General features: G+C 41.1%; 2 protein-coding genes across 2 annotated transcripts; one reads left to right on the forward strand and one right to left on the reverse strand.

Annotated features, from left to right (window-relative positions):
- The first annotated feature begins 10,268 nt into the window (after positions 1-10,268).
- Positions 10,269-11,210, forward strand: LOC106024382 (olfactory receptor 4S1-like). The gene has a single exon (XM_013134652.2). It carries the CDS (start codon positions 10,269-10,271, stop codon positions 11,208-11,210), a length of 942 nt encoding a protein of 313 aa, XP_012990106.2.
- Positions 11,211-17,738: 6,528 nt separating this feature from the next.
- Positions 17,739-18,680, reverse strand: LOC105008372 (olfactory receptor 4S1-like). Its single transcript, XM_010867663.4, has one exon. It carries the CDS (start codon positions 18,678-18,680, stop codon positions 17,739-17,741), a length of 942 nt encoding a protein of 313 aa, XP_010865965.4.
- Between the last annotated feature and the right edge of the window lie 5,849 nt (positions 18,681-24,529).

The raw sequence follows: 24,529 nt of genomic DNA on the forward strand, positions 1-24,529 counted from the left end.
TAACAACAGCAAAACAGGGCTATTGTTCACAGGGTATGAACATTTAGCTTTTATCCAAATGTTATCAAGTGGTCTATTTAAAACATAACACTAAATGTGTATGGCTAGTCCAACCACACTGACAGCTCTCTTTTTACCAGTGTTGTTTGTATTTTGATTGCATGACAGTCTAAACCTTCCTGCTTGGTATTTTGTTTAATTTCCGTTGGTATTTTTATAGCAGGAAAACCCCAAACCTTGTTGCGTCAGCACCTATCTAGAGAACAGTAAATTGGGTGGAGTTAGTACAGTATTACAAATAAATCACATTCTGGTGTGTATGAAGCAATATCATTTATAGAATGATATATTTGCAAATTATTAATTTTACATTTTGGGATTAACCTTTACACTATTCACTGAATAAAAAATCTTCCCAAATATTTGAACATAAAGTAAAGGAGAAACCTTCCTATACTGAACTGTTAGAGTTCGATGATGAAATATGGGTAGTGTATATAAATAAAATAATGACATTATTAATGATTAAAACAGAATACAAACAACACTCAATTTTACCTGGAAGAGTGTCCTTTGCATTGTTCATTTTGTTGTTGGGTCCTGAACATACCAGATCATACGTAGGTTTGGACACTTCTCTCTCTACACCACACTTTTATTGGGCAGAATTTGAGTATCTGGAGAGACTGATGACATATACTGCTATCTCTAGAGGTTAATTTCCTGACGAGGCCACATTAATAAGACCATTATAATGAAATTCCAAAACAATAGCACAGAAATATTGTTGATGTTCATATTCACACTTGCCACAAATACCGTAGATCTCAACAAAGTTGAGCAAACATATCTGCATGTATATTCAGCTGAGTTGGTGAGCCAAGTTTGCCATACAGCAGCGGCTTTTTAATTCTGAGCCCTAATGTACTTCTGACTTTCTATCTGGTAAGAAATAAATGGTTATTACCAACGAGACTCATTGTGAGACACATTTGCAGATTACGCTTTTCAAGCATCACTGACAGTAATTAGGGCATGGATCATGGAGCTATCTTTTGTAGTCTGTAAGATTGTGCTCAACTTGAAAATCTGTTTAGGAGATTCAATGAATCAATACGGCATTCCCAAATATTAACAAAATGCTTTCTGAACATTGCACTCAAATTAGTTTGTAAATAATAATACATTCAAAGAATCATTGCAATCCAATCAGATTTTTAGATGAGAAATTACATTGAAAAATACAGAAATGCATATACAAAACACGTAATAAAAAAACATGCAAAATGGCCCAAGGGCCAGAACAAGTGTAGCAATATCAGCGAAATCTGGAGTAGGCATGATGCAGAGGTTTTTTAAATAAAAATACAAATAAACACTTCTGTGAAGCATGGTGGGAGAAGTTTTATAGCACATCTTCTGTGAAGCGTGGTGGAGGAAGTGTTATGGAACGGGCATGTATGGCTGCCAATGATGTGACTGTTGAAAAAGCACCTGTCAATCACCTGACCTGCCTGGACTTTTTTTCCTGGAAACAAACCAGAAGGCAAAAGGCACCAAGAGCAAGCAGGAACTGTAGGAGGTTGTATCAGTAGTAAATGCAGGTTATAATGTGTCGGAATGGTGATTTATTGCCCTGGAGGGTGGGACTTCCAGATTGATGTGACAGGTGGGCGGGACATCTGGTTTGTACGTGTGTTAGGGTGGGACTTCCTGTATGACGTGTTCGGGCAGGACTTCAGGAGTGACGTATGCATGTCCGGTGACTTTGTCATTTATGATTATATTGATGTGTCCATATTTTATGTTTTACAACGCGTGATGAGCAAACCAGACTAGTGTTATAACAGGTGGGTTATGTTGGTTTATTAACAAATGGGCCTTTGGTTTCCGGAATGTTAAATTCCCAGGCAATAAATAAGTGCTGTGTCAGCTGTAAGGTGTTTGGTGTTTAACAAATGAGAACTATGTTGGCCCCCATCCGGAACCACATTACTACGATGTGAATACCATGATGGCTGAAGAAAAAGTTGAGTTTTTGCAATGGTATGCAACTGTTTCTGCCGACCCCTTTGTCATGCAGGATGAAATAAAGGCCTACACGAATGATGTATCTGAGGATTATTGTGTGCATCGCAGAGTAACAAAGTAATGGTTGGTTCTTTTGTTTTTTGGAGTGTGTTCAATTAATTATGTGTAGAGGTTGTTGTCTGTTCCGTGTCTGGTCTGTTGTTAGCATTATCTTTTAACCATTTCTCTAGCTTAACGTGTAAATAACGATCCAATTTTCAGGTTAAAGTACTCTAACTCAAACATACATTCACATACAGCGCAGTCTTGATGAGCTGACGGTATTACCTTCAGCTTTCAAGCATGAATACCCTCACGCTGTGCAGCCATAAGGTAGGAGGTCCGTAACTGAATCCATTATGGTAATGTACTCTGTATCATCACCAGGCTGTCCTAAATCTGTTGGAATAAAAAAAAGAGTACCAAGGTTCAGCTGTATGCATATTGTCAAAATTGTTAATAACACTTTAGTACAAGATGTCTGTAAATAATTAAACTTACACAAAATCTATCTGCTCAGGTTGTGGGCTAGGTGGTTGTGTAAGATCACAACCGCTCAGTCCATCTGACACAGATGCTCGTCACTTGGTATTAATACAAAGAGGATTAACAAGGGTATACAGGTAATTAAAGCTGATTAACAATAATGTCAAAATTATTTCCAAGAATTGAAGGCCCAAAAATGTGTTTACCAAACATGGCTGGTGTTTAATTCCGCTCAACCTAAACCGGGGATTTAAACAGGCAATATGAAAGACAGCTAAAAATGCATGTATTGCGCAAACGTAAAATTGATTTACAAATTCTTAAAAAGTTCAAATGTCTCGTTTGATAACTTTTGTAATTGCAGCACAATTCAAATCAATTATTTCAAATAAAATAACTTGTACTTACAACAGAAACGATATACTCCGCGCTTGAAACAACAGCTGACTTCTGAGGATGCTGCGGGGTTACTGTCTTTACATCACAGCCGGGGCGCCTCCAGCAAGTGTCATTGGTTACATGTCATGGTTCTTCATGTGACACAAAAATAGGTTTTGTTGAGATAATTATCTTTTGTTTTCTTTTCTTTTATTTCAAGTTAAATACTGTTGAGAGAATGCAAAGAAGCAAGGACACAAGAAGGCAGTACCTCTCAGCTTCGTCACTCTGGGACCTTTAGCGAGGCGCAGAGGAAGATAAGCTCATATTCCGGTTGAATGGAAAAAGTGTAACAGTTGTCCAGCGTCTCTTATAACGGCGTCATATTTCCAATATTTCCAGGTTTATTGTACATCGTTTATATGACTACAGAGGGTTATAAGCTAATATGAATCCCCAATGATGTGTGTTTAATAAGCTAAAGGTACGTTAAGTGTGTAAATAGTCAAGTCCAATGATAACGTTGTGAAGTTGAGAGGAAATGGCGGCCGACAGTCACTCAAATGTTTTCTCTTATCTATTCCTAACTGCTTAGGGATATTTCTGAGTTTATTACTGTGGATGTGTAGAGCAACTGTGTGTGTAAGGCTATGCATTACGGGTAAGAAATAACGTTTACAGATAAATAAAAGCAGTTTACAGATGTAGCTTTGGGTGAAAACCACGTGGTAGTATTAGACGCACGTGGTAGTATTAGATTATAACACAGTTTCGGTTCATAGAAATTAAGTGTTAAAGTTATGAGAGAAATATGATTTATATTGAAATTTGTACTCATGTAATGTAAATACAATTTAACTTATCTGCAAATGGGATTTATTCTGTTTTATTATGTGAACACTTACAAAATGTATAATGAATACAGAAATACTTGTTAATGAGAGATAAGAGAGTATATGGTTTAGAGAGAAAATGTGTGTTTATGGTTTAAGATAAAACTGCGATAAGTTAATGTTGAGGAAATATGTGATAATACTTGTATGTGGAAATGTACTTTTGAAGAGAATGTGACTTCATGTTATCCAATTGTGGATATTACCCGTGTTTCAATACAGAGCAACAAAAGATAGCAGTAATAATTCTTGATTGGAGGTATAAAGTTGAAATTAAGTTGTTAATAAAATATATTCCGGTTGAATGGAAAAACTGCCACCTTAACGTGGTGGAATGGTTTGAGTACCCGAGTGACCCTAGGAGCTATGTTGTCTGGGGCTATATGCCCCTGGGAGAGACTCCCAAGGCAAACAGGTCCTAGGCGACGGGTCAGACTAAGAGCGGTTCAAAACCCCCTTAATGATGAAAAACATTTTGTGTTCTGTGACGTCGCCCGGTATGGCGCAGCCGGGGCCCCACCCTGGAGCCAGGCCCGGGGTTGGGGCTCGTTTGTGAGCGCCTTGTGGCCGGGCCTATCCCCATGGGGCCCGGCCGGGCTCAGCCCGAACGAGCGACATGGGGCCGCCTTCCCGTGGGCTCACCACCCACAGGAGGGACCATAAGGGGCCGGTACGGAGAGGATTGGGCGGCAGTCGAAGGCGGGGGCCTAGACAATCCGATCCCTGGACACGGAAACTAGCTCTAGGGACATGGAACGTCACCTCGCTGGCGGGAAAGGAGCCTGAGATCGTGTGTGAGGTTGAGAGGTTCCGACTAGAGGTAGTCGGGATCACCTCTACGCACGGCTTGGGCTCTGGAACCACACTCCTTGAGAGAGGATGGACTCTTCACCACTCTGGATTTGCCCATGGTGAGAGGCGGGAGGCTGGTGTGGGTTTGCTTATAGCTCCCCAGCTCTGCTGCCATGTGTTGGAGTTTACCCCGGTGAACGAGAGGGCCGTTTCCCTGCACCTACGGGTCGGGGATAGGTCTCTCACTGTTGTTTTTGCCTACGGGCCGAATGGCAGTTCAGAGTACCCGACCTTCTTGGAGTCTCTGGGAGGGGTGCTGGAAAGTGCTCTGATTGGGGGGCGTGATTGGGAGGAACGGCCCCCCTGATCTGAACCCGAGCGGTGTTCAGTTATTGGACTTCTGTGCTAGTCACAGTTTGTCCATAACGAACACCATGTTCAAGCATAAGGGTGTCCATCAGTGCACGTGGCACCAGGACACCCTAGGCCGCAGGTCGATGATCGACATTGTTGTCGTTTCATCTGACCTGCGGCCATATGTCTTGGACACTCGTGTGAAGAGAGGGGCGTAGCTGTCAACTGATCACCACCTGGTGGTGAGTTGGATCCGATGGCCGGGGAGGAAGCTGGACAGACTCGGCAGGCCCAAGCATACTGTAAGGGTCTGCTGGGAACATCTGGCCGAGTCTCCTGTCAGAGAGATCTTTAACTCCCACCTCCGGCAGAGCTTCGACTGGATCCCGAGGGAGGCTGGAGATATTGAGTCCGAGTGGACCATGTTCTCCACCGCCATTGTCGAAGCGGCCGCTCGGAGCTGTGGCCGTAAGGTCTCCGGTGCCTGTCGAGGCGGCAATCCCCGAACCCCGTGGTGGACACCGGAAGTAAGGGATGCTGTCAAGCTGAAGAAGGAGTCCTATCAGGCCTGGTTGGCTTGTGGGACTCCTGAGGCAGCTGACAGGTACCAACAGGCCAAGCGGACTGCAGCCCGGGTGGTTGGGGAGGCAAAAACTCGGGCCGGTGAGGAGTTCGGTGAGGCCATGGAGAAGGACTATCGGCTGGCCTCGAAGAGATTCTGGCAAACCATCCGGCGCCTCAGGAGAGAGTGCCCTACCAACGCTGTTTACAGTAGAGGTGGGCAGCTGTTGACCTCAACTGGGGATGTCATCAGGCAGTGGAAGGAGTACTTCGAGGATCTCCTCAATCCCGCCATCACATCTTCCTTTGAGGAAGCAGAGGATGAGGGCTCAGAGGTGGACTCGTCCATCACCCAGGCTGAAGTCACAGAGGTGGTCAAGAAACTCCTTGGTGGCAAGGCACCGGGGGTGGTTGAGATCTGCCCTGAGTACCTCAAGTCTCTGGATGTTGTGGGGCTGTCTTGGCTGACACACCTGTGCAACATTGCGTGGCAGTCGGGGACAGTGCCTCTGGGATGGCAGACCGGGGTGGTGGTCCCTCTTTTTAAGAAGGGGGACCGGAGGGTTTGTTCCAACTATAGGGGGATCACACTTCTCAGCCTCCCCGGGAAAGTCTATGCCAGGGTTCTGGAGAGGAGAATACGGCCGATAGTAGAACCTTGGATTCAGGAGGAAAAGTGTGGTTTTCATCCAGGCCGTGGAACACTGGACCAGCTCTATACCCTCTACAGGGTGTTGGAGGGTTCATGGGAGTTTGCCCAACCAATCCACATGTGTTTTGTGGATTTGGAGAAGGCATTCGACTGTGTCCCTCGTGGCATCTTGTGGAGAGTGCTTCGGGAATATGGGGTCCTGGGTCCTTTGCTAAGGGCTGTCAGGTCCCTGTACAACCGAGGCAGGAGCTTGGTCCGCATTGCCGGCAAGTCAGACTTGTTCCCTGTGCATGTTGGGATCCGGCAGGGCTGCCCTTTGTCGCTGGTTCTGTTCGTAATTTTTATGGACAGAATTTCTAGGCGCAGCCAGGGGCCGGAGGGTGTCAGGTTTGGGGACCACACAATTTCGTCTCTGCTCTTTGCAGATGATGTTGACGTGTTGTCCCCTTCTAACCAGGACCTTCAGCATGCACTGGGACGGTTTGCAGCCGAGTGTGAAGCGGTGGGGATGAAAATCAGTACCTCCAAATCCGAGGCCATGGTCCTCAGTCGGAAAAGGGTGGCTTGCCCACTTCAGGTTGGTGGAGAGTGCCTGCCTCAAGTGGAGGAGTTTAAGTATCTAGGGGTCTTGTTCACGAGTGAGGGAAGGATGGAACAGGAGATTGACAGATGGATCGGTGCAGCTTCTGCAGTAATGCGGTCGATGTATCGGTCTGTCGTGGTGAAGAAAGAGCTGAGCCGCAAGTCGAAGCTCTTGATTTACCGGTCAATCTACTTTCCTACTCTCACCTATGCTCATGAGCTTTGGGTCATGACCGAAAGGACAAGATCCCGGATACAGGCGGTCCGAAATGAGCTTTCTCCGCAGGGTGGCTGGGCGATCCCTTAGAGATAGGGTGAGAAGCTCGGTGACCCGGGAGGAGCTCAGAGTAGAGCCGCTGCTCCTCCACATCGAGAGGGGTCAGCTGAGGTGGCTTGGGCATCTGTTTCGGATGCCTCCCGTACGCCTTCCTGGGAAGGTGTTCCGGTCCCGTCCCACCGGGAGGAGACCCCGGGGAAGACCTAGGACCCGCTGGAGGGACTATGTCTCCCGGCTGGCCTACTTGTATCCACATATGGGGAGGGGGTTGTCCAGTGATATATTGTCAAACATGGCTCGACAGGTGACCCCAGTCCTTCATGGCCATTCAAACTCTCCCCTTACTGACTACAGTGTTTATTTGAACAGTGAGGGACATTAATAACAACATAAAAATCAAGAAAACAATTGGTAACACAGTACGCCGTGAGGGACTGAAATCCTGCAGCACCTGCAAGGTCCCGCTGCTCAAAAAAGCACATGCACAGGCATATCTGAAGTTTGCCAATAGACATCTGAATGATTCAGAAGAGAACTGGGTGAAAGTGTTGTGGTCAGATGAGACCAAAAACGAGCTCTTTGGCATCAACTCAACTCGCCATGTTTGGAGTGGAGGAATGCAGCCTATGACCCCAAGAGCACCATCCCCACCGTCAAACATGGAGGTAGAAACATTATGCTTTGGGGGTGTTTTTCTGCTAATGGGTACAGGACAACTTCACCGCATCAAAGGGATGACAGACGGGGCCATGCACCGTCAAATCGTGGGTGAGAACCTCCTTCCCTCAGCCATGGCATTGAAAATGGGTAGTGTATGGGTATTCCAGCTTGAAAATGACCCAAAACACATGGCCAAGGCAACAGAGTAGCTCAAGAAGAAGCACAATGAGATCCTGGAGTGGCCTAGCCAGTCTCTAGACCTCAATCCCATAGAAAATCTGTGGAGGGAGCTGAAGGTTCGAGTTGCTAAACGTCAGCCTCGAAACCTTAATGACTTGTAGAAGATCTGCAAAGAGGAGTGGGACAAAATCCCTACTGAGATGTGTGCAAACTAGGGTAGTACATTGGACCATATTTTACTATCAGTATAGTATGTGTTGATATTCGAATAGTATTCGGGTTAACGGAAATAAAAAATATTTTAAACTATGAATGCTACTACATAATGCACGAAAGGGTGTTGTTCTCATGTAACATCGGCTCAATGACTGTTCGTGTGACAAAAAAGCAACAGCGGGCATGGAGGAAGCCATGTGGTAGACATTCAAAACTACAGAACTAGAAGACAATATTAATCAACACACAACACACAACAGTAATACATTTCCCTTTTATTGCATGACATAAGTAATTGATACATCAGAAAAGCAGAACTTAATATTTGGTACAGAAGCCTTTGTTTGCAATTACAGAGATCATATGTTTCCTGTAGTTCTTGACCTTTAGACAAACTGAGCATTTGTATCATTTGAAATTAGAATATTTTTTCATTGCAGTTTTAAATGGAGATTTGTGTTTTCATTAACAATACTGTGCAAAAGTTCTAGGCAACTGAAAGTCAAACTGAAGTCATATATTTGGATAGTATTTGTTAATTAGTAAATATAAATTGTCAAAAAATATTTAAAATATATTAAGTTGTACCATTTATATACAGTTAAGCCCAAAAGTGTTCATACCAATGCCAGATTTTGAGCCATAGTGAATTTATATTTGACCAATAACAGCACAATGTCTTACTGTGTTTTGTCACTTGTTCATGTAATTTCCAGCCAGAAGAAACCTATTGGTCAAATAAAATTTCACTATGGCTCAGAATTTGGTATGGGTATGAATACTTTTGGGCTTAACTGTATATAGTCACAATTCAGCATGTGTAGCAGGACATAGGCACAGAGGTTTCAAGAGCAAAAGTAGTTTAATCAAAAAAGTCTCACAAGCAACAAAGCTGTAGACATATGAACACACAATGCCCATCAAGAAACATTAAGGCAGAGGGAACATAAAAAGGGACACAACAAGGGGGCAAACAAGACATAGGTGTAATCAATTATACAAAAGGACAAGCAGCATTCAAATCAAAGGTCTAAAAAACAAACAGAACAGGCCACGTTCAAGAAGAAAAGTAAAATCTAAACCGAAGAAAAATGAACCTCACATATACATACACTGGTCAGCCATAACATTATGACCACGCGTGTAATATTGTGCAGGTCCCATCGAGGCATGGACTCCACCAGACCTCTGAAGGAGGAGATCCTTTATTAAGTCCTGTAAGCTCCAAAATCGTTTGTAATATACAAAGTTTAGATTGCGTAGGGATCGTGTTAGCTATTTTAAAGTTAATTTTTTGTTGAAGCACAACTGCTGAAGTAATGCAACAAAAATAGAAATTCCTAAAGTTACCTAAAGTTGTTTAAGGTCTTTGCAATATGTGGGATGTGAATATGAACTTCAATAAAATTATTTTTAAATCTCATTATAATGGCCTTATTGGTGTGGTCTCATCAGGAAATGAACCTCCAGAGGTAACGATATATGTCATCACTCTCTCCAGGTACTCCAGATTCTGCCAATAAAAGTGTGGTGTGGAAAGAGGATATGTGTCATACCCACGTATGATCTGGTCAGCTCAGGACCCTACATAAAAAGAACCATGCAAGGGATCATCTTCAAGGAGAACTTAATCATTATTTGTATATTGTTTTAGTAGTTTATTACTCATCTAATTACCTTGAAGACTTTCAAATAACTTTAATGACTCAGTTCAATACTTTTTAGGTTTCTCACCAACGTTTTTTCAATTATTGGGAAATATACATTTCTTATGTACACCATAATGTGATTGTTGAATCCTATACAAACTGCTTTTTATCATTCATGATATCCATTAATGATCATCTTGAAGGGGACATTGACATAACTTTTTTATTAATCATCCCTAAATGATTTGAACGATTTTTTAAGGATAAACATTTTGCATGTTTAATACTATACTAACAACAAGGCACTATCTGTTGTCTAGCTGTGTGCAGATGCTGGATGGTTTTAGGTTGTCCTAAAATCAAAATACCACAGTTTGAAGGAGAGCTATCAATGTTGTGATACACATTTAAAAGTCATTCTTAGTTTAAATGTGTAAATAAACCAACTGAAAATGCTTGGGTAAAATAAAGATTTTCAGTTCACGAAAACTCTAGCCTTGTGTACCAACTAGATGTTAATGACATCCCAGTACAACTCCTCCCGGGAGATAGTGTTTGTGCTGCATGGACTAAACTTAACGCAGACAAACAGACACATCTACTTGGTGTTTACTCTCATCCTGTATCTCTTCACCATTTTTCTGAATCTAGCATTGGTCGTTACTATATTTCTGAAAGAAATGTTGCGAACCCCAATGTATTTATTCCTCTGTAACCTGTGTTTTAATGGAATCATCGGTGCTTCAGCTTTCTACCCAAAGATACTTCATGACATTTTATTTGACTCTCATGTGATAACATACTCTGGGTGCATGACTCAGATATTTTTTATTTTTTTATATGTTCATTGTGAATTTACCAACTTAACAGTGATGGCTTATGACAGATATGTTGCCATCTGTAAGCCACTCCACTACCACTCAATTATGACTATTAGGAAAGTATGGAGACTGATTCTTCTGACATGGTTTTTGTCATGGATGGAATGCATTATTGGGTGTGTCCTATTAGTTAGGTTACCCCTCTGTGGTGTTGACATTGATAAACTCTACTGCTCAAACTGGGTGGTGGTGAAGCTCTCCTGTGTTGACACCAGTCTGAACAACCTCTATGGCTTGATTCTAACTTTTTTAAATTTCTCTCAAGCGATAATTATCCTTATTTCCTATGTGAACATTGTCAAAGCATCTTTACGTTCCCAGGCAGGGATGAGGAAGTTCATGCAGACCTGCCTGCCTCATATGATCACATTGGCTAACTGTTCAATATCTGTCTTCTTTGATTCAATGTACGCTCACTACGGAAGCAACAACAGCCTGCTGGCCCTGAGGAATATCATGGCTGTGGAGTTCTTAGTTCTGCCTCCTCTGGTGAATCCCATCATATATGGGATGAACCTCAATCAAATTCGGAAAACAGTTAAAACGTTTTTCAAGCGAAGAGTTGTTGCCTTAAGCTAAATATGTTCTTGCACTGCAAACAATTTTAATTTGATCAATTTTAGATCAAGTCATTGTACATTTTTATGTGTTCGGTTTCATGGCCATTAGAAAGTAAATGGTGCAGATAACCATTAAAAAACATACAAGTAGCATCCATAAAAAGTTTGGTCTTTATACTGCATTATACTGTATCTCGATTAATTAATTGAGATTCGTTGTAAGCGAGAATGGGCAGGGTTCCGTCAAAAGGATAGATGAGACACCAATATAGGAAGATTTGATTTCATGAATCAACCGAATAAAGAAATCAAACAATTTTTTGCACAAACTGAAATACATTTTTTGTCTTTGTTTAATAGTGCCATTGGTAAGTTTATCCTTCCATCAGCTAGAATTTCAGAAATGAATGAAAACAGAGAATTGACGTCCTTACTGAGCATACATAAACTAGTGAGGCTTTAAAACTAGAAAACCATCTCCAAAGGCAAATAATTAATAGCCACTGTTTGTTAGAATGTTCATGTCACCAGACTGATTGATTGAGGTTAGTTTACCACATCTGAATTAACTGCCATGACTAACTAGCTAACGTAATTAGCATTTAAAGCAAACATAAAAGTTGTGATCGTGGCATCATTGCATTTGCAAAATACATTTATTGATGTTGAGTCCGAAGTTCTAATGAGCTCTTTTGAATTTTAACATGTGCAAGGAACAATCAAAGATTATAGGTACGACTGGTTTGTTTTGTGCTTTTTGGGCACTCCCCTAAACTCATAAAACAATAAAATTGTAAAACCACAACCTAACTATCTGACTCCTACTCCATAGACATTGAAACACTAACTTCTTACAACATACAAAATAGTAACGAAATAGTAATAAACATTAATACAATAGAAAAGATATTCCAAGGATTCCATGGGGGTTGTAATATGTTAAAGGACCCCTTAGCCTCCTGACTTACATTGGAAACTATGTTCTTCACTCTCAAGTCTCTGTACTTTCCCTGCCTAGTAATGCAATTCATACACTTATAGAAAACAAAGAATAAACGTTTTAAAATGCTACTAACAATTTTCTCCTAGTTAATAAGGCTATTCAGGTTAAAGTAAATGCATCATTAAATTCAGACTGTCATCAGTTTAGCTAGTTACCTGACATTCTTGACCCCTTTCTCTTTTGCTGCAGTGGTTTTAAATATTTCAACAAAATAATCTGAAGAAACAAAAAAAAAATCTCAATATATCTCAATATGACTGGGGATACAACTCTGGCAACTGACAACTAATGAAAATCCCAAATTCAGTATCTCTGAAAATTAGAATATTACTTAAGACCAATACAAAATCAATAGTTTTAGAAATGAAGGCCAACTGAAAAGTATGAACATGAAAAGTATAAGCATGTACAGCACTCAACACTTAGTTGGGGCTCCTTTTGCCCGAATTACTGCAGCAATGCAGTGTGGCATGGAGTCGATCAGTCTGTGGCACTGCTCAGGTGTTATGAGAGCCCAGGTGTTATGAGAGCCCAGGTTGCTCTGATAGTGGCCTTCAGCTCTTCTGCATTGTTGGGTCTGGCATATCGCATCTTCCTCTTCACAATACCCCATAGATTTTTTATAGAGTTAAGGTCAGGCCAGGTTTGCTGGCCAATTAAGAACAGGGATACCATGGTCCTTAAACCAGGTACTGGTAGCTTTGGCACTGTGTGCAGGTGCCAAGTCCTGTTGGAAAATTAAATTTGCATCTCCATAAAGTTGGTCAGCAGCAGAAAGCAAGAAGTGCTCTAAAACTTTCTGGTAGATGGCTGCGTTGACCTTGGACTATTACACAGTGGACCAACACCAGCAGATGACATGGCATCCAAAACCATCCCTGACTGTGGACACTTTACACTGGATTTCAAGCAACGTGGATTCTGTGTCTCTCATCTCTTCCTCCAGACTCTGGGACCTTGATTTCCAAAGGAAATGCAAAATTTACTTTCATCAGAGAACCTAACTCAGCAGCAGTCCAGTCCTTTTTGTCTTTAGCTCAGGCGAGATGCTTCTGACGCTGTGTCTTGTTCAAGAGTGGCTTGACACAAGGAATGCGACAGCTGAAACACATGTCTTGCATTTGTCTGAGCGTGGTGGTTCTTGAATCACTGACTCCAGCTGCAGTCCACTCTTTGTGAATCTCCTCCACATTTTTGAATGGGTTTTGTTTCACAATCCTCTCCAGGGTGCGGTTATCCCTATTGCTTGTATACTTTTTTTACTTCCCTTCGCCTCTCTATTAATGTGCTTGGACACAGAGCTCTGTGAACAGCCAGCCTCTTTAGCTATGACCTTTCGTGTTTTGCCCTCCTTGTGCAAGGGGTCAATGGTCGTCTTTTGGACAGCTGTCAAGTCAGCAGTCTTCCCCATGATTGTGTTGCCTACAGAATTAGACTGAGAGACCATTTAAAGGCCTTTGCAGGTGTTTTGGGTTAATTAGCTGATTAGAGTGTGGCACCAGGTGTCTTCAATATTGAACCTTTTCACAATAATTAAATTTTCTGAGATACTGAATTTGGGGTTTTCATTAGTTGTCAGTTATAATCCTCAACATTAAAAGAAATAAACACTTGAAATATATCAGTCTGTGTGGAATGAATGTATAAATTATACACGTTTTCCTTTTTTAATGGAATTACTGAAATAAATCAACTTTTTGATGATATTCACATTTTATGACCAGCACCTGTATGTGCACAAAAATTGCTGTTATAAACGGCAATGGCAGTATAGGCAGAAATCTCAATTTCTTCATTTACATTCAAGAGGCAAATTAGCGACATGGCTAAAAAAATACGACCCCCTATTATTATCGACCACTTTACTATTTTGTTCAATAACGTTTTATTTCCTTTTTGTTTGTGTTACAAATGACAGATCACAGTCAAGTTTTTACTGAAATGTTTTAGCAACCGTTCTTCTGGTGAAGAAAAAGTAATTACCTCTGATCACTTTGATACAGTATGACATGATGTTTGGTCTGCTGCGGAAGTTGAATTTCACTATTTGAAACTTGTCTAAAACAAATTACATAACCCCCAAAAAATATATTAAAAAAAGTATTTAACCTCCATACATCTCTATAAAAATGGTGGTGGGCTATCTGTATATTCGATCAGGGTGGGTTAACAATTCAATTGTGAAAGAGAAGAAATTCGTCATTGTCAAAGATAAGTTAAGTGCTAATTTACCTAAATTACCGTTGGTTCTATGGGTGGTCAGTGTCGCGTAGTGCAGCTAGTACAACACAAAATTGTGTGACAAATGTACCAGTAATAATATAAAAGGTTTCCCAATGTCAGGTAAACCATTCCTGCTGTTTAAATGTCCCACCATTGACAGCTTTGGTTGCCGTGGAGAAAGTTGGACTGGTGTGATTTTCTCCTGTATTAACTTTGTTATTAATTTAGCTAAAGCTATTTGGACTGGCCATGACCCTATTCTTTGTACTCCTCTGTCTTTGTACTCCTTACCTGGTTGCCGCCACACACAATTGACACCATTTGAACCAAATAAGTTTATCTTGGTCACATCATACCACAGGACATGGTTCCATTAATCCATGTACTTAGTCTGCTTGTCTTCAGCAAACTGTTTGCGGGCTTTCTTGTGCATCATCTTTAGAAGGGGCTTCCTTCTGGGACTACAGCCATGCAGACCAATTTGATGCAGTGTGCGGCGTATGGTCTGAGCACTGATAGGCTGACCCCCCCAACACTTCAAACTCTGCAGCAATGCTGGCAGCACTCATATGTCTATTTCTCAAGGACAACCTCTGGATATGACACTGAGCATGTGCACTCAACTTCTTTGATCCACCATGTTGTGGAGGCCTGTTGTGAATGGAACCTGTCCTTTTAAACCGCTGTGTGGTCTTGGCCACCGTGCTGCAGCTAAGTTTCAGGGTCTTGGCAATCTTCTTATAGCCTAGGCCATCTTTATGTAGAGCAACAATTCTTTTTTTCAGATCCTCAGAGAGTTCTTTGCCATGAGGTGCCATGTTAAACTTCCAGAAACAGCCCGTCTCAAAGTGGTTAGCACAAATCGACAATTTTTTGACAACTGTAGCAGGGACATTGCCTCTTTCAAGCCATGCCGCTGTTCTGTCCTCTGCGGCTGGGACGCGATGAAGTGTTTTGTGCTCCTCTTTACAGCCAACAACAGCACAGTTTAAGTGGTGCTTCGACATGGTGCTTCTGAATCAGTAACAACATGGAGGATATAGACGGTGGAGACATTAGGTTTGCTCTGTTGGGAGGGGGTGGAGGGTGGGAATATTCAAATTTTTGTCACAGTCCGAGGAGTTTTCTAACAGCTCACCCAGAGACTGAAGACAGAGGACATTCAGAAACCCATATCTCACTCGAAACAGCATGGATGTTTTTTTTTTTCAAAGTTTGTATGCATGTGGAAGAAGGGAGTGCTCTTGCCCACGATGCTTCATTCTCAATGAATCTGCCTGAGAGAAAGCATTGTGTCCGAGCATCTTTATTGATTTCTCCCTTTTCATGGTGCAACACAGCCGCAGTCGGACCGAAACTCCACCCCACGCTCCCTTCGTTGGCCCCGTTTTCCAGGTGCTTGCTCAGGTAAGCACAACAAAGTGAATATAGCAACATTACACAGTAATAGTAACAACAATAAAACAAATCTGTAAAGTTGGTTGGGATCACGAAATACAGCAGCCATCCTCAACGGCGCCATCTTGGTGACCAATACTGATTTTGGAATTAATTTAATTCACAAAATATCATTTCTCCTCTTAGGCTCTAGTGCGGGCGCCTAAAGAACGTGAGAAGTGTTGCCAACTTCTTAGAAAGGAAAGTAGCTATTGGCTAAAAGTTGCTAGAAGTCGCTAAATGACATCATCACCTAATTTGCATAATAGGCCATGTGCATGTAATTGTGATGAATGCTGTAGGAGAGAGGAATGAAGTCATGGGAGAGACAAGCAGTGAGTAAAAAAACACCCTAAAAAATGTTTAGAACTATTAAACGATCTTTCTTCTGTCGATTCTTGTATTTTTTTCTGTCACAATTCCTGGACAGTGGACGAGGTGACTGAGGTGACTGAGGCTGTGTGAGTCAAATGCAGTGATTTATTTTTGTGCAGTGATTTATTTTAGCCAAAGAACATTTTACATTTACATCCCGCCGTAAATCTAAGCCAGGGTGGGATGAGTACATACACTCACCTAAAGGATTATTAGGAACACCATACTAATACTGTGTTTGACCCCCTTTCGCCTTCAGAACTGCCTTAATTCTACGTGGCATTGATTCAACAAGGTGCTGAAAGCATTCTTTAGAAATGTTGGCCCATATTGATAAGATAGCATCTTGCAGTTGATAGAGATTTGTGGGATGCACATCTAGGGCACGAAGCTCCCGTTCCACTACATCCCAAAGATGCTCTATTGGGTTGAGATCTGGTGACTGTGGGGGCCATTTCAGTACAGTGAACTCATTGTCATGTTCAAGAAACCAATTTGAAATGATTCGAGCTTTGTGATATGGTGCATTATATTGCTGGAAGTAGCCATCAGAGGATGGGTACATGGTGGTCATAAAGGGATGGACATGGTCAGAAACAATACTCAGGTAGGCCGTGGCATTTAAACGATGCCCAATTGGCACTAAGGGGCCTAAAGTGTGTCAAGAAAACATCCCCCACACCATTACACCACCACCACCAGCCTGCACAGTGGAAACAAGGTATGATGGATTCATGTTCTCATTCTGTTTACGCCAAATTCTGACTCTACCATCTGAATGTCTGAACAGAAATCGAGACTCATCAGACCAGGCAACATTCTTCCAGTGTTCAACTGTCCAATTTTGGTGAGATTGTGCAAATTGTAGCCTCTTTTTCCTATTTGTAGTGGAGATGAGTGGTACCCGGTGGGGTCTTCTGCTGTTGTAGCCCATCCGCCTCAAGGTTGTGGCTTCACAAATGCTTTGCTGCATACCTCGGTTGTAACGAGTGGTTATTTCAGTCAAAGTTGCTCTTCTATCAGCTTGAATCAGTTAGGCCCATTCTCCTCTGACCTCTAGCATCAACAAGGCCTTTTCGCACACAGGACTGCCACATACTGGATGTTTTTCCCTTTTCACACCATTCTTTGTAAACCCTAGAAATGGTTGTGCGTGAAAATCCCAGTAACTGAGCAGATTGTGAAATACTCAGACCGGCCCGTCTGGCACCAACAACCATGCCACGCTCAAAATTTCTTAAATCACTTTTCTTTCCCATTCTGACATTCAGTTTGGAGTTCAGGAGATTGTCTTGACCAGGACCACACCCTTGAAGCATTGAAGCAACTGCCGTGTGGTTGGTTGATTACATAATTGCATTAATGAGAAATTGAACAGGTGTTCCTAATAATCCTTTAGGTGAGTGTATGTTCAGTATTTGCATATCTTTTATATTCAATAACTGCTTGAAGTCTGCAACCCATTGACCCCATCAGACAATACACACACAATTACACCACAACAAACATTTAGCTTAGAGCAGAAACTTTACAGCTGAACATCTTTCTTGCACTATTCCAAATCTGATTGAGGTTCATCCCATATATGATAGGATTTATCAGAGGAGGAACAACAAGAAACTCCACAGACATGATATTCCCCAGGGCCAACAGACTGGTGTTGCTGCCATAACGAGCGTACATCACATCGAAGAGAAGAGATATGACAAAGTTACTCAGTGTGATCAGATGAGGCAGACAGGTCTGCATGAACTTCCTCCTTCCTGCCTGGGAACGCAAAGATGCTTTGATGATGTTCACATACGATATCAAGATAAGTATCATTTGGGAAAAATGGTATGATGTAAAAATGAAACCGTAGAGGTTGTTCAGAGTGGTGTCAACACATGACAGCTTCACAACTGCCCAGTTTGAGCAGTAGAATTTATCAATGTCAACACTACAGAGGGGTAACCTAGCTGTTAGCACTATTGCAACAGTAACTTCCAGCCATGAGAAAAGCCATGTTAAAAGAATCAGTGTCCACACTTTTCTAATAGTCATTATACAGTGGTAGTGGAGTGGCTTACAGATGGCAACATATCTGTCATAAGCCATCACTGTTAAGTTGGTACATTCACAAAAAACATAGAAGTAGATGACAAATATTTGGGTTAGACACCCAATGTATGTTATCACATAAGAGTCAAATAAAATGTCATAAAGTATCTTAGGGTAGAAAGATGAAGCACCAATTATACCATTAACACACAGATTACAGAGGAATAAATACATTGGGTCATGCAACATTTTCTCTAGAACAATGGCACAGATTAGTGTTACGTTAATAAACATTGTAAAAATGTAGAGGATGAGAATAAATACAAAGTAAATGTGTCTGTTTGTCTGCGTCTCATTCAGTCCATGCAGCACAAACACTATCTCCTGGGAGGAGTTGAACAGGGATGTCATTGACAACAGGTACAGGCAGCTACTGTTTACATGACCTGCCTGAACATTTTGCTTTTAATTGCGTACGGCCTGTCTAACAATATTGACAGCTCTCTTTTTACCAGTGTTGTTTGTATTTTGATTGCAGTACAACCCAAACCTTCCTGCTTGGTATTTTGATTGATTTACGTTGGTATACTGATAGCAGGAAAACCCAAAACCATCTCGATTCAGCACTCAGCTAGAGAACAGGAAATAGAGAGCAGTAAGTACAGTATTAGACATGTATCACATTCTGGTGTATATGAAGCAATATACTTTATGAAATTATTTATTTGCAAATCATTCAACTCACAGCTTTGGAGAAACCTTAACTATTCACTGAAGAAATTTGATTATCAATAAATACATAGTATTTTCAAAGTTTGTTGAAGCTGATGTATATCATTGATGTATATCATGGTTGATATACAAAGTTAAGGAGAAACCGTCCATTATCAAACTGTAGGAGTTAGATTATAAAACAAAGTCAATTCAAAGTCTTCAAGGTAATAAATGAATGTATAAAACAGAATACAAACAACAATCAGTTTTACCTGGAAGAGGATCCTTTCCATTGTTCATTTTGATTTTGGGTCCTGAACAGACCAGATCACATGTGGATATGACACTTCTCTCTCCACGCCACACTTTTATTGGGCAGAATCAAAGTATCTGGAGGGAGTGACAACATTTACAACAAACCTCTAGAGGTTAATTTAGTTTGAGTTTGGATTCTAAATCAAACAATTTCTATGACTCTGTAGGATTCTCTACTTCTGTTTGATGACATTTATGCACATATTGTTTATACTATTTAGAAATGCTAAAATGTTTAATACTTTTGACATGCTATTATTCAAGGCACCTGTAACGTGGTGAGAGCGGGGAGGCAGACGCAGGATATGGGTGTTCATAATGTGGCCGCACAAAACACTTGTGAACAGCGAGTTCAGTTACAGAGGACATTCTATACAGAGAGTTACACAGGAAACAATGGGTCAAAGCTGTTGGATAGTGGTTCGTATAGTGGTTACTTTAGTAAGAACGTACTCGGTCGAACATCATGGGAGAAACATAAACTTTATTAAAAGCACTGCAGCTGAGTTATCTGATGTTACATGTTCAATCGATCTCACTGTAAAGATGGTTGCTAGCGGTTATATACATTGAGGGGCGTTTCTACCTAGCACAGATCACATCTCCACAAGGACCCCAATGCCTAATGGTCAATCTAAACATTTCATATTCCTGAGGTTGGCAGAGCATAACGTACAGAGCATCTAAACACAGATGTTCCTGTTGTTCTCATTATCAAGGCACATTTAACTTTAATGAAACATATGTTCATATGATTCTACAATGCCTGGAAAAAAGGTACTGCTGAAACAGCGTATAATATCACCATGAACACGTAAAGAGGAACACAATAACACACAAGGACTAGGAAGCAGTGGGAACAGATATAGGCTGAATCTCAAATGCGAGAAATGTTTATGTCGCAACCCATACTACGCGGAAAATATGCCAGCAGTTCCCTGATGTTCTACTATTTCTGTTGGATTTTTGAAGTATGCGTTCATGCAAGCGATTTGGGGTAATATAGACCACAACCCCTTGCGCTGAGTAAAAGCAGAGGGGTTTCCATGATTCTCTCATCTTTTCACCAGAAGAAAAAGTCTGTTATAGTCAACTACAGCTCCAGAAAATATTTAAGAGACTGCTGCACTTTTTTCTTTCCTTTCCAAAAAAGTTGAAAAAGGCAGTTTTCAGTGAGGAACAGAAGGTTTAAAATTAAGAGACCACTGCAAATTGAACGCTTCTGTTCCTCACTCAAAACTTTCCTTATCAACTTTTTTGGAAAAGGAATGTCATATTTTCCAAATCAATGGCAACATTTTACAATTTCTGCCAGAATATGCAAACTTATGAGCACAACTGTTGTCGGTTATCTTGAGGAAGTATAGCGGAGCTGTGCCTGTCCATGCATTTTGTGCTCCAGTGGCTGGTACACGATACCAAACAGTATCAGCTATTTGGCCCTTGTGTGTCAAGGATTCTGCAATGTCACGCATCAAATAAGCTTTTCAGTCAAGGCATCAAAAAAGTCTCATAAAACTTTGGATTTCAGTAAAAAGTTTGATTTCTGAATTGTTCTGTTTGGGTTTTGCCTTTCCTTTTGAGCGAACTGTTAACATATTGCAAAGACAAGTTAAGCTCCTATTATACTTATTGTTTTGTATTATTATATGAAATGCTTCAGTGGCCGCAATTTCTCATATTTCCTAAAGAATTACACACAAGGGTTTAAATGGTCATTATTGGTAACACTTCAATGGTAATCAAATACTTTGTCTTTTTCTAATATTTATTAATTTATAATACTTTCTAGATTTACATATTCTCTTGTTGGTCAGTGGCAAAATCTCCAAATTAAATCCATTAGACTCCATGTCGTAAAACAAAATATGGACAAGTGCAACTGGGGTGAATGGTTTTGGAAGCCAGTGTAGCTAGCTACACAGAACTCCAAAATCAAACACTTGGATAAAAAAGCTCATAAATTTGCACAATTTGCCAAATCAGTTGAAAAACCAAGAAACTTTTAAAGAATAATAAAGTAGTTATTAGTGAGTGGAACAGTGATTTGTATGTTTATCACAATAGAATGGGTTGTAATGTTGATGCCCTTCATATACAGTGGGGAGAACAAGTATTTGATAAACTGCCTATTTTGCAGGTTTTCCTACTTACAAAGCATGTAGAGGTCTGTAATTTCTTTCATAGGTACACTTCAACTGTGAGAGACGGAATATAATCCAGAACATCACATTGTATGATTTTTAAATAATTAATTTGCATTTTAAGTATATATTCACCTACCAACCAGCAAGAATTCCGTCTCTCACAGACCTGTTAGTTCTTCTTTAAGAAGCCGTCCTGTTCTCCTCTCATTACCTGTATTGAATGCACCTGTTTGAAATGGTTATCTGTATAAAAGACACCTGTCCACACACTCAAATAAACAGGCTGCATCCTCTCCACAATGGCCAAGACCAGAGAGCTGTGTAAGGACATCAGGGATAAAATTGTAGACCTGCACAAGGCTGGGATGGGCTACTGGTCAATAGGCAAGCAGCTTGGTGAGAAGGCAACAACTGTTGGCGCAATTATTAGAAAATGGAAGACGTTCAAGATGATGGTCAATCTCTCTCGGTCTGGGGCTCCATGCAAGATCTCATCTTGTGGGGTATCAAAGAGGAAGGTGAGGGATCAGCCCGGAACTACACGGCAGGACCTGGTCAATGACCTGAAGAGAGCTGGGACCAGTCTCAAAGAAAACCATTAGTAACACACTACGCCATCATGGATTAAAATCATGCAGTGCACGCAAGGTCCCCCTGCTCAAGCCAGCGCATGTGCAGGCCCGTCTGAAGTTTGCCAATGACCATCTGAATGATCCAGAGGAGGAATGGGAGAAGGTCAAGTGTTCTGATGAGACAAAAATAGAGCTTTTAGGTCTAAACTCCACTCGCCATGTTTGAAGGAAGAAGAAGGATGAGTACAACCCCAAGAACACCATCCCAGCCGTGAAGCATGGAGGTGGAAACATCATTTTTTGGTGATGCTTTTCTGCAAAGGTGACAGGACGACTGCACCGTATTGAGGGTTGGATGGATGGGGCCATCTATCGCGAGATCTTGGCCAATAACTTCCTTCCCTCAGTAAAAGCATTAAAGATGGGTTGTAGCTGGGTCTTCCAGCATGACAACGACCCGAAACACACAGCCAGGGCAACTAAGGAGTGGCTCCGTAAGAAGCATCTCAAGGACCTGGAGTGGCCTAGCCAGTCTCCAGACCTGAACCCAATAGAAAATCTTTGGAGGGAGCTGAAAGTCTGTATTGCCCAGTGACAGCCCTGAAACCTGAAGGATCTGAAGAAGGTCTGTGTGGAGTAGTGGGCCAAAATCCCTGCTGCAGTGTTTGCAAACCTGGTCAAGAACTACAGGAAACGTATGATCTCTGTAAATTGCAAACAAAGGTTTCTGTACCAAATATTAAGTTCTGCTTTTCTGATGTATCAAATACTTATGTCATGCAATAAAAGGCTAATTAATTACTTAAAAACCATACAATGTGATTTTCTGGATTTTAGTTTTTTGATTCCGTCACTCACAATTGAAGAGTACCTATGATTAAAAATAACAGACTTCTACTTGCTTTGTAAGTGGGAAAACCTGCAAAATCGGCAGTGTATCAAATACTTGTTCTCCCCACTGTAAATTTCAGCTGGATTTGGTTGACATGAGTGCTTACAGTGTGGAAAACAATAACATGAAATGTATGTTAACATGCATAGATTTATTAAGCAAATACGCATGGATTCGCGTGCTGAGAAATAAAAGCGCTATCAAGGTAACGCGAGCGTTTGAAGATATTATATTAAAAGAAGGAAGAACACCACAAAAAGTCTAAACAGCAGGAAGTATTTTTTTAATTCACACTTTGAAATGTTAATGATTTACAACATAAAACATTTTGCTACAGCAATTGATGTCAAAGCGAGTATCGTTGAGAGATTTAATAAAACAATTAAATCACGAATGTGGAGGTATCTCATAGCTGCCAACACTCATGGCTATGTTGAGGTTATTCAAGATTTAGTTCATGGATACAACCATAGCTACCATTGGTCCATTAAGATGAAGTCAGCTGACGTTTGTGCAGAGAATGTTAGATTAGTTATGAAGAACCGGTATGGTACAACAATATTGAGAAATGGTAATCATAGCTACAAGTTCCAGGTTGGGGATACTGTGAGACTCTCAAAGCTGAGAGGTGCGTTTACAAAAGGCTACGAAAAAGGGTACTGTTGAAGTCTAACACTTCACTGAGTTGGTTTGTTGGAAAGGAGAATAACACACCAGGAGTCAGGTCAATTACCGTACCGCATATTCCGTTTGTTACAAAAGCTTTTGGAGACAAATGTTGCCGCACAATGTCTAAACATGAACTGTCATAACAGCATTACTTATACTTCAAACACACCTAAAAAGTGGGGGCGTTAAGGTAGCCAAGCAGTGTGCCATTGGTCCAATTTATGTTCTATACCTTATATGTGTACATGCAGCACAAGCGTCATATTTGGGCTTTATGTCTTCAGCTTAAAGTTCCTCAGTATGTGTGTGCGTTGTCCATCTGTGTCCTGTTTGCCTAAGACACCCAAGCTAAATCTACTTCTTCTTCCTAGCAACCATCTAAATAAGATTTCCTATTTTCCTACATGCAACTTTCAATATCTGCATTTTGCTACAGACATTCAACATTTGGCCTTAATGCTTATAACAGTTTAACAGCTTATACATTCAGTATATCCACAGTACACAGATGAATATTTGACAATAACAATGAATTCCGCGGGTACCTCCTGTATACAGAATAAACGATTACGATGGTGATATGATAGTTGGGACCTTTTATGAACAGGAATTACTGAAAATAATCGTGGCTAAGGATAAATCTTTTAAAGTAGAAACAGTTTTGGATAAGAAAGTACAGAAAGAGAAGAAAAAGAGTCTTGTGAAATGGCTTGGTTGGCCTGAGAAATTCAACAGCTGGATACCATCGGAACAAGTGCTTGACCTAGAAGCTGGATAAAACTCCTGGATTTTCAGGATCACGTCATTTACATTGACTGCGATCAGCGTGGGTGACGGTGGCTTCTACATATCGCTGCCCAGTAACTCATCGAGACATGTCTATCCAAGCAATACGAGTTCGAGCTATACCATAAAATTTGCCAAATGTATAGATTTGAAAGGTTTTGGGAA

This window comes from Esox lucius, chromosome 7 (assembly GCF_011004845.1).
Source record: "Esox lucius isolate fEsoLuc1 chromosome 7, fEsoLuc1.pri, whole genome shotgun sequence".
Classification (NCBI taxonomy): domain Eukaryota; kingdom Metazoa; phylum Chordata; class Actinopteri; order Esociformes; family Esocidae; genus Esox; species Esox lucius.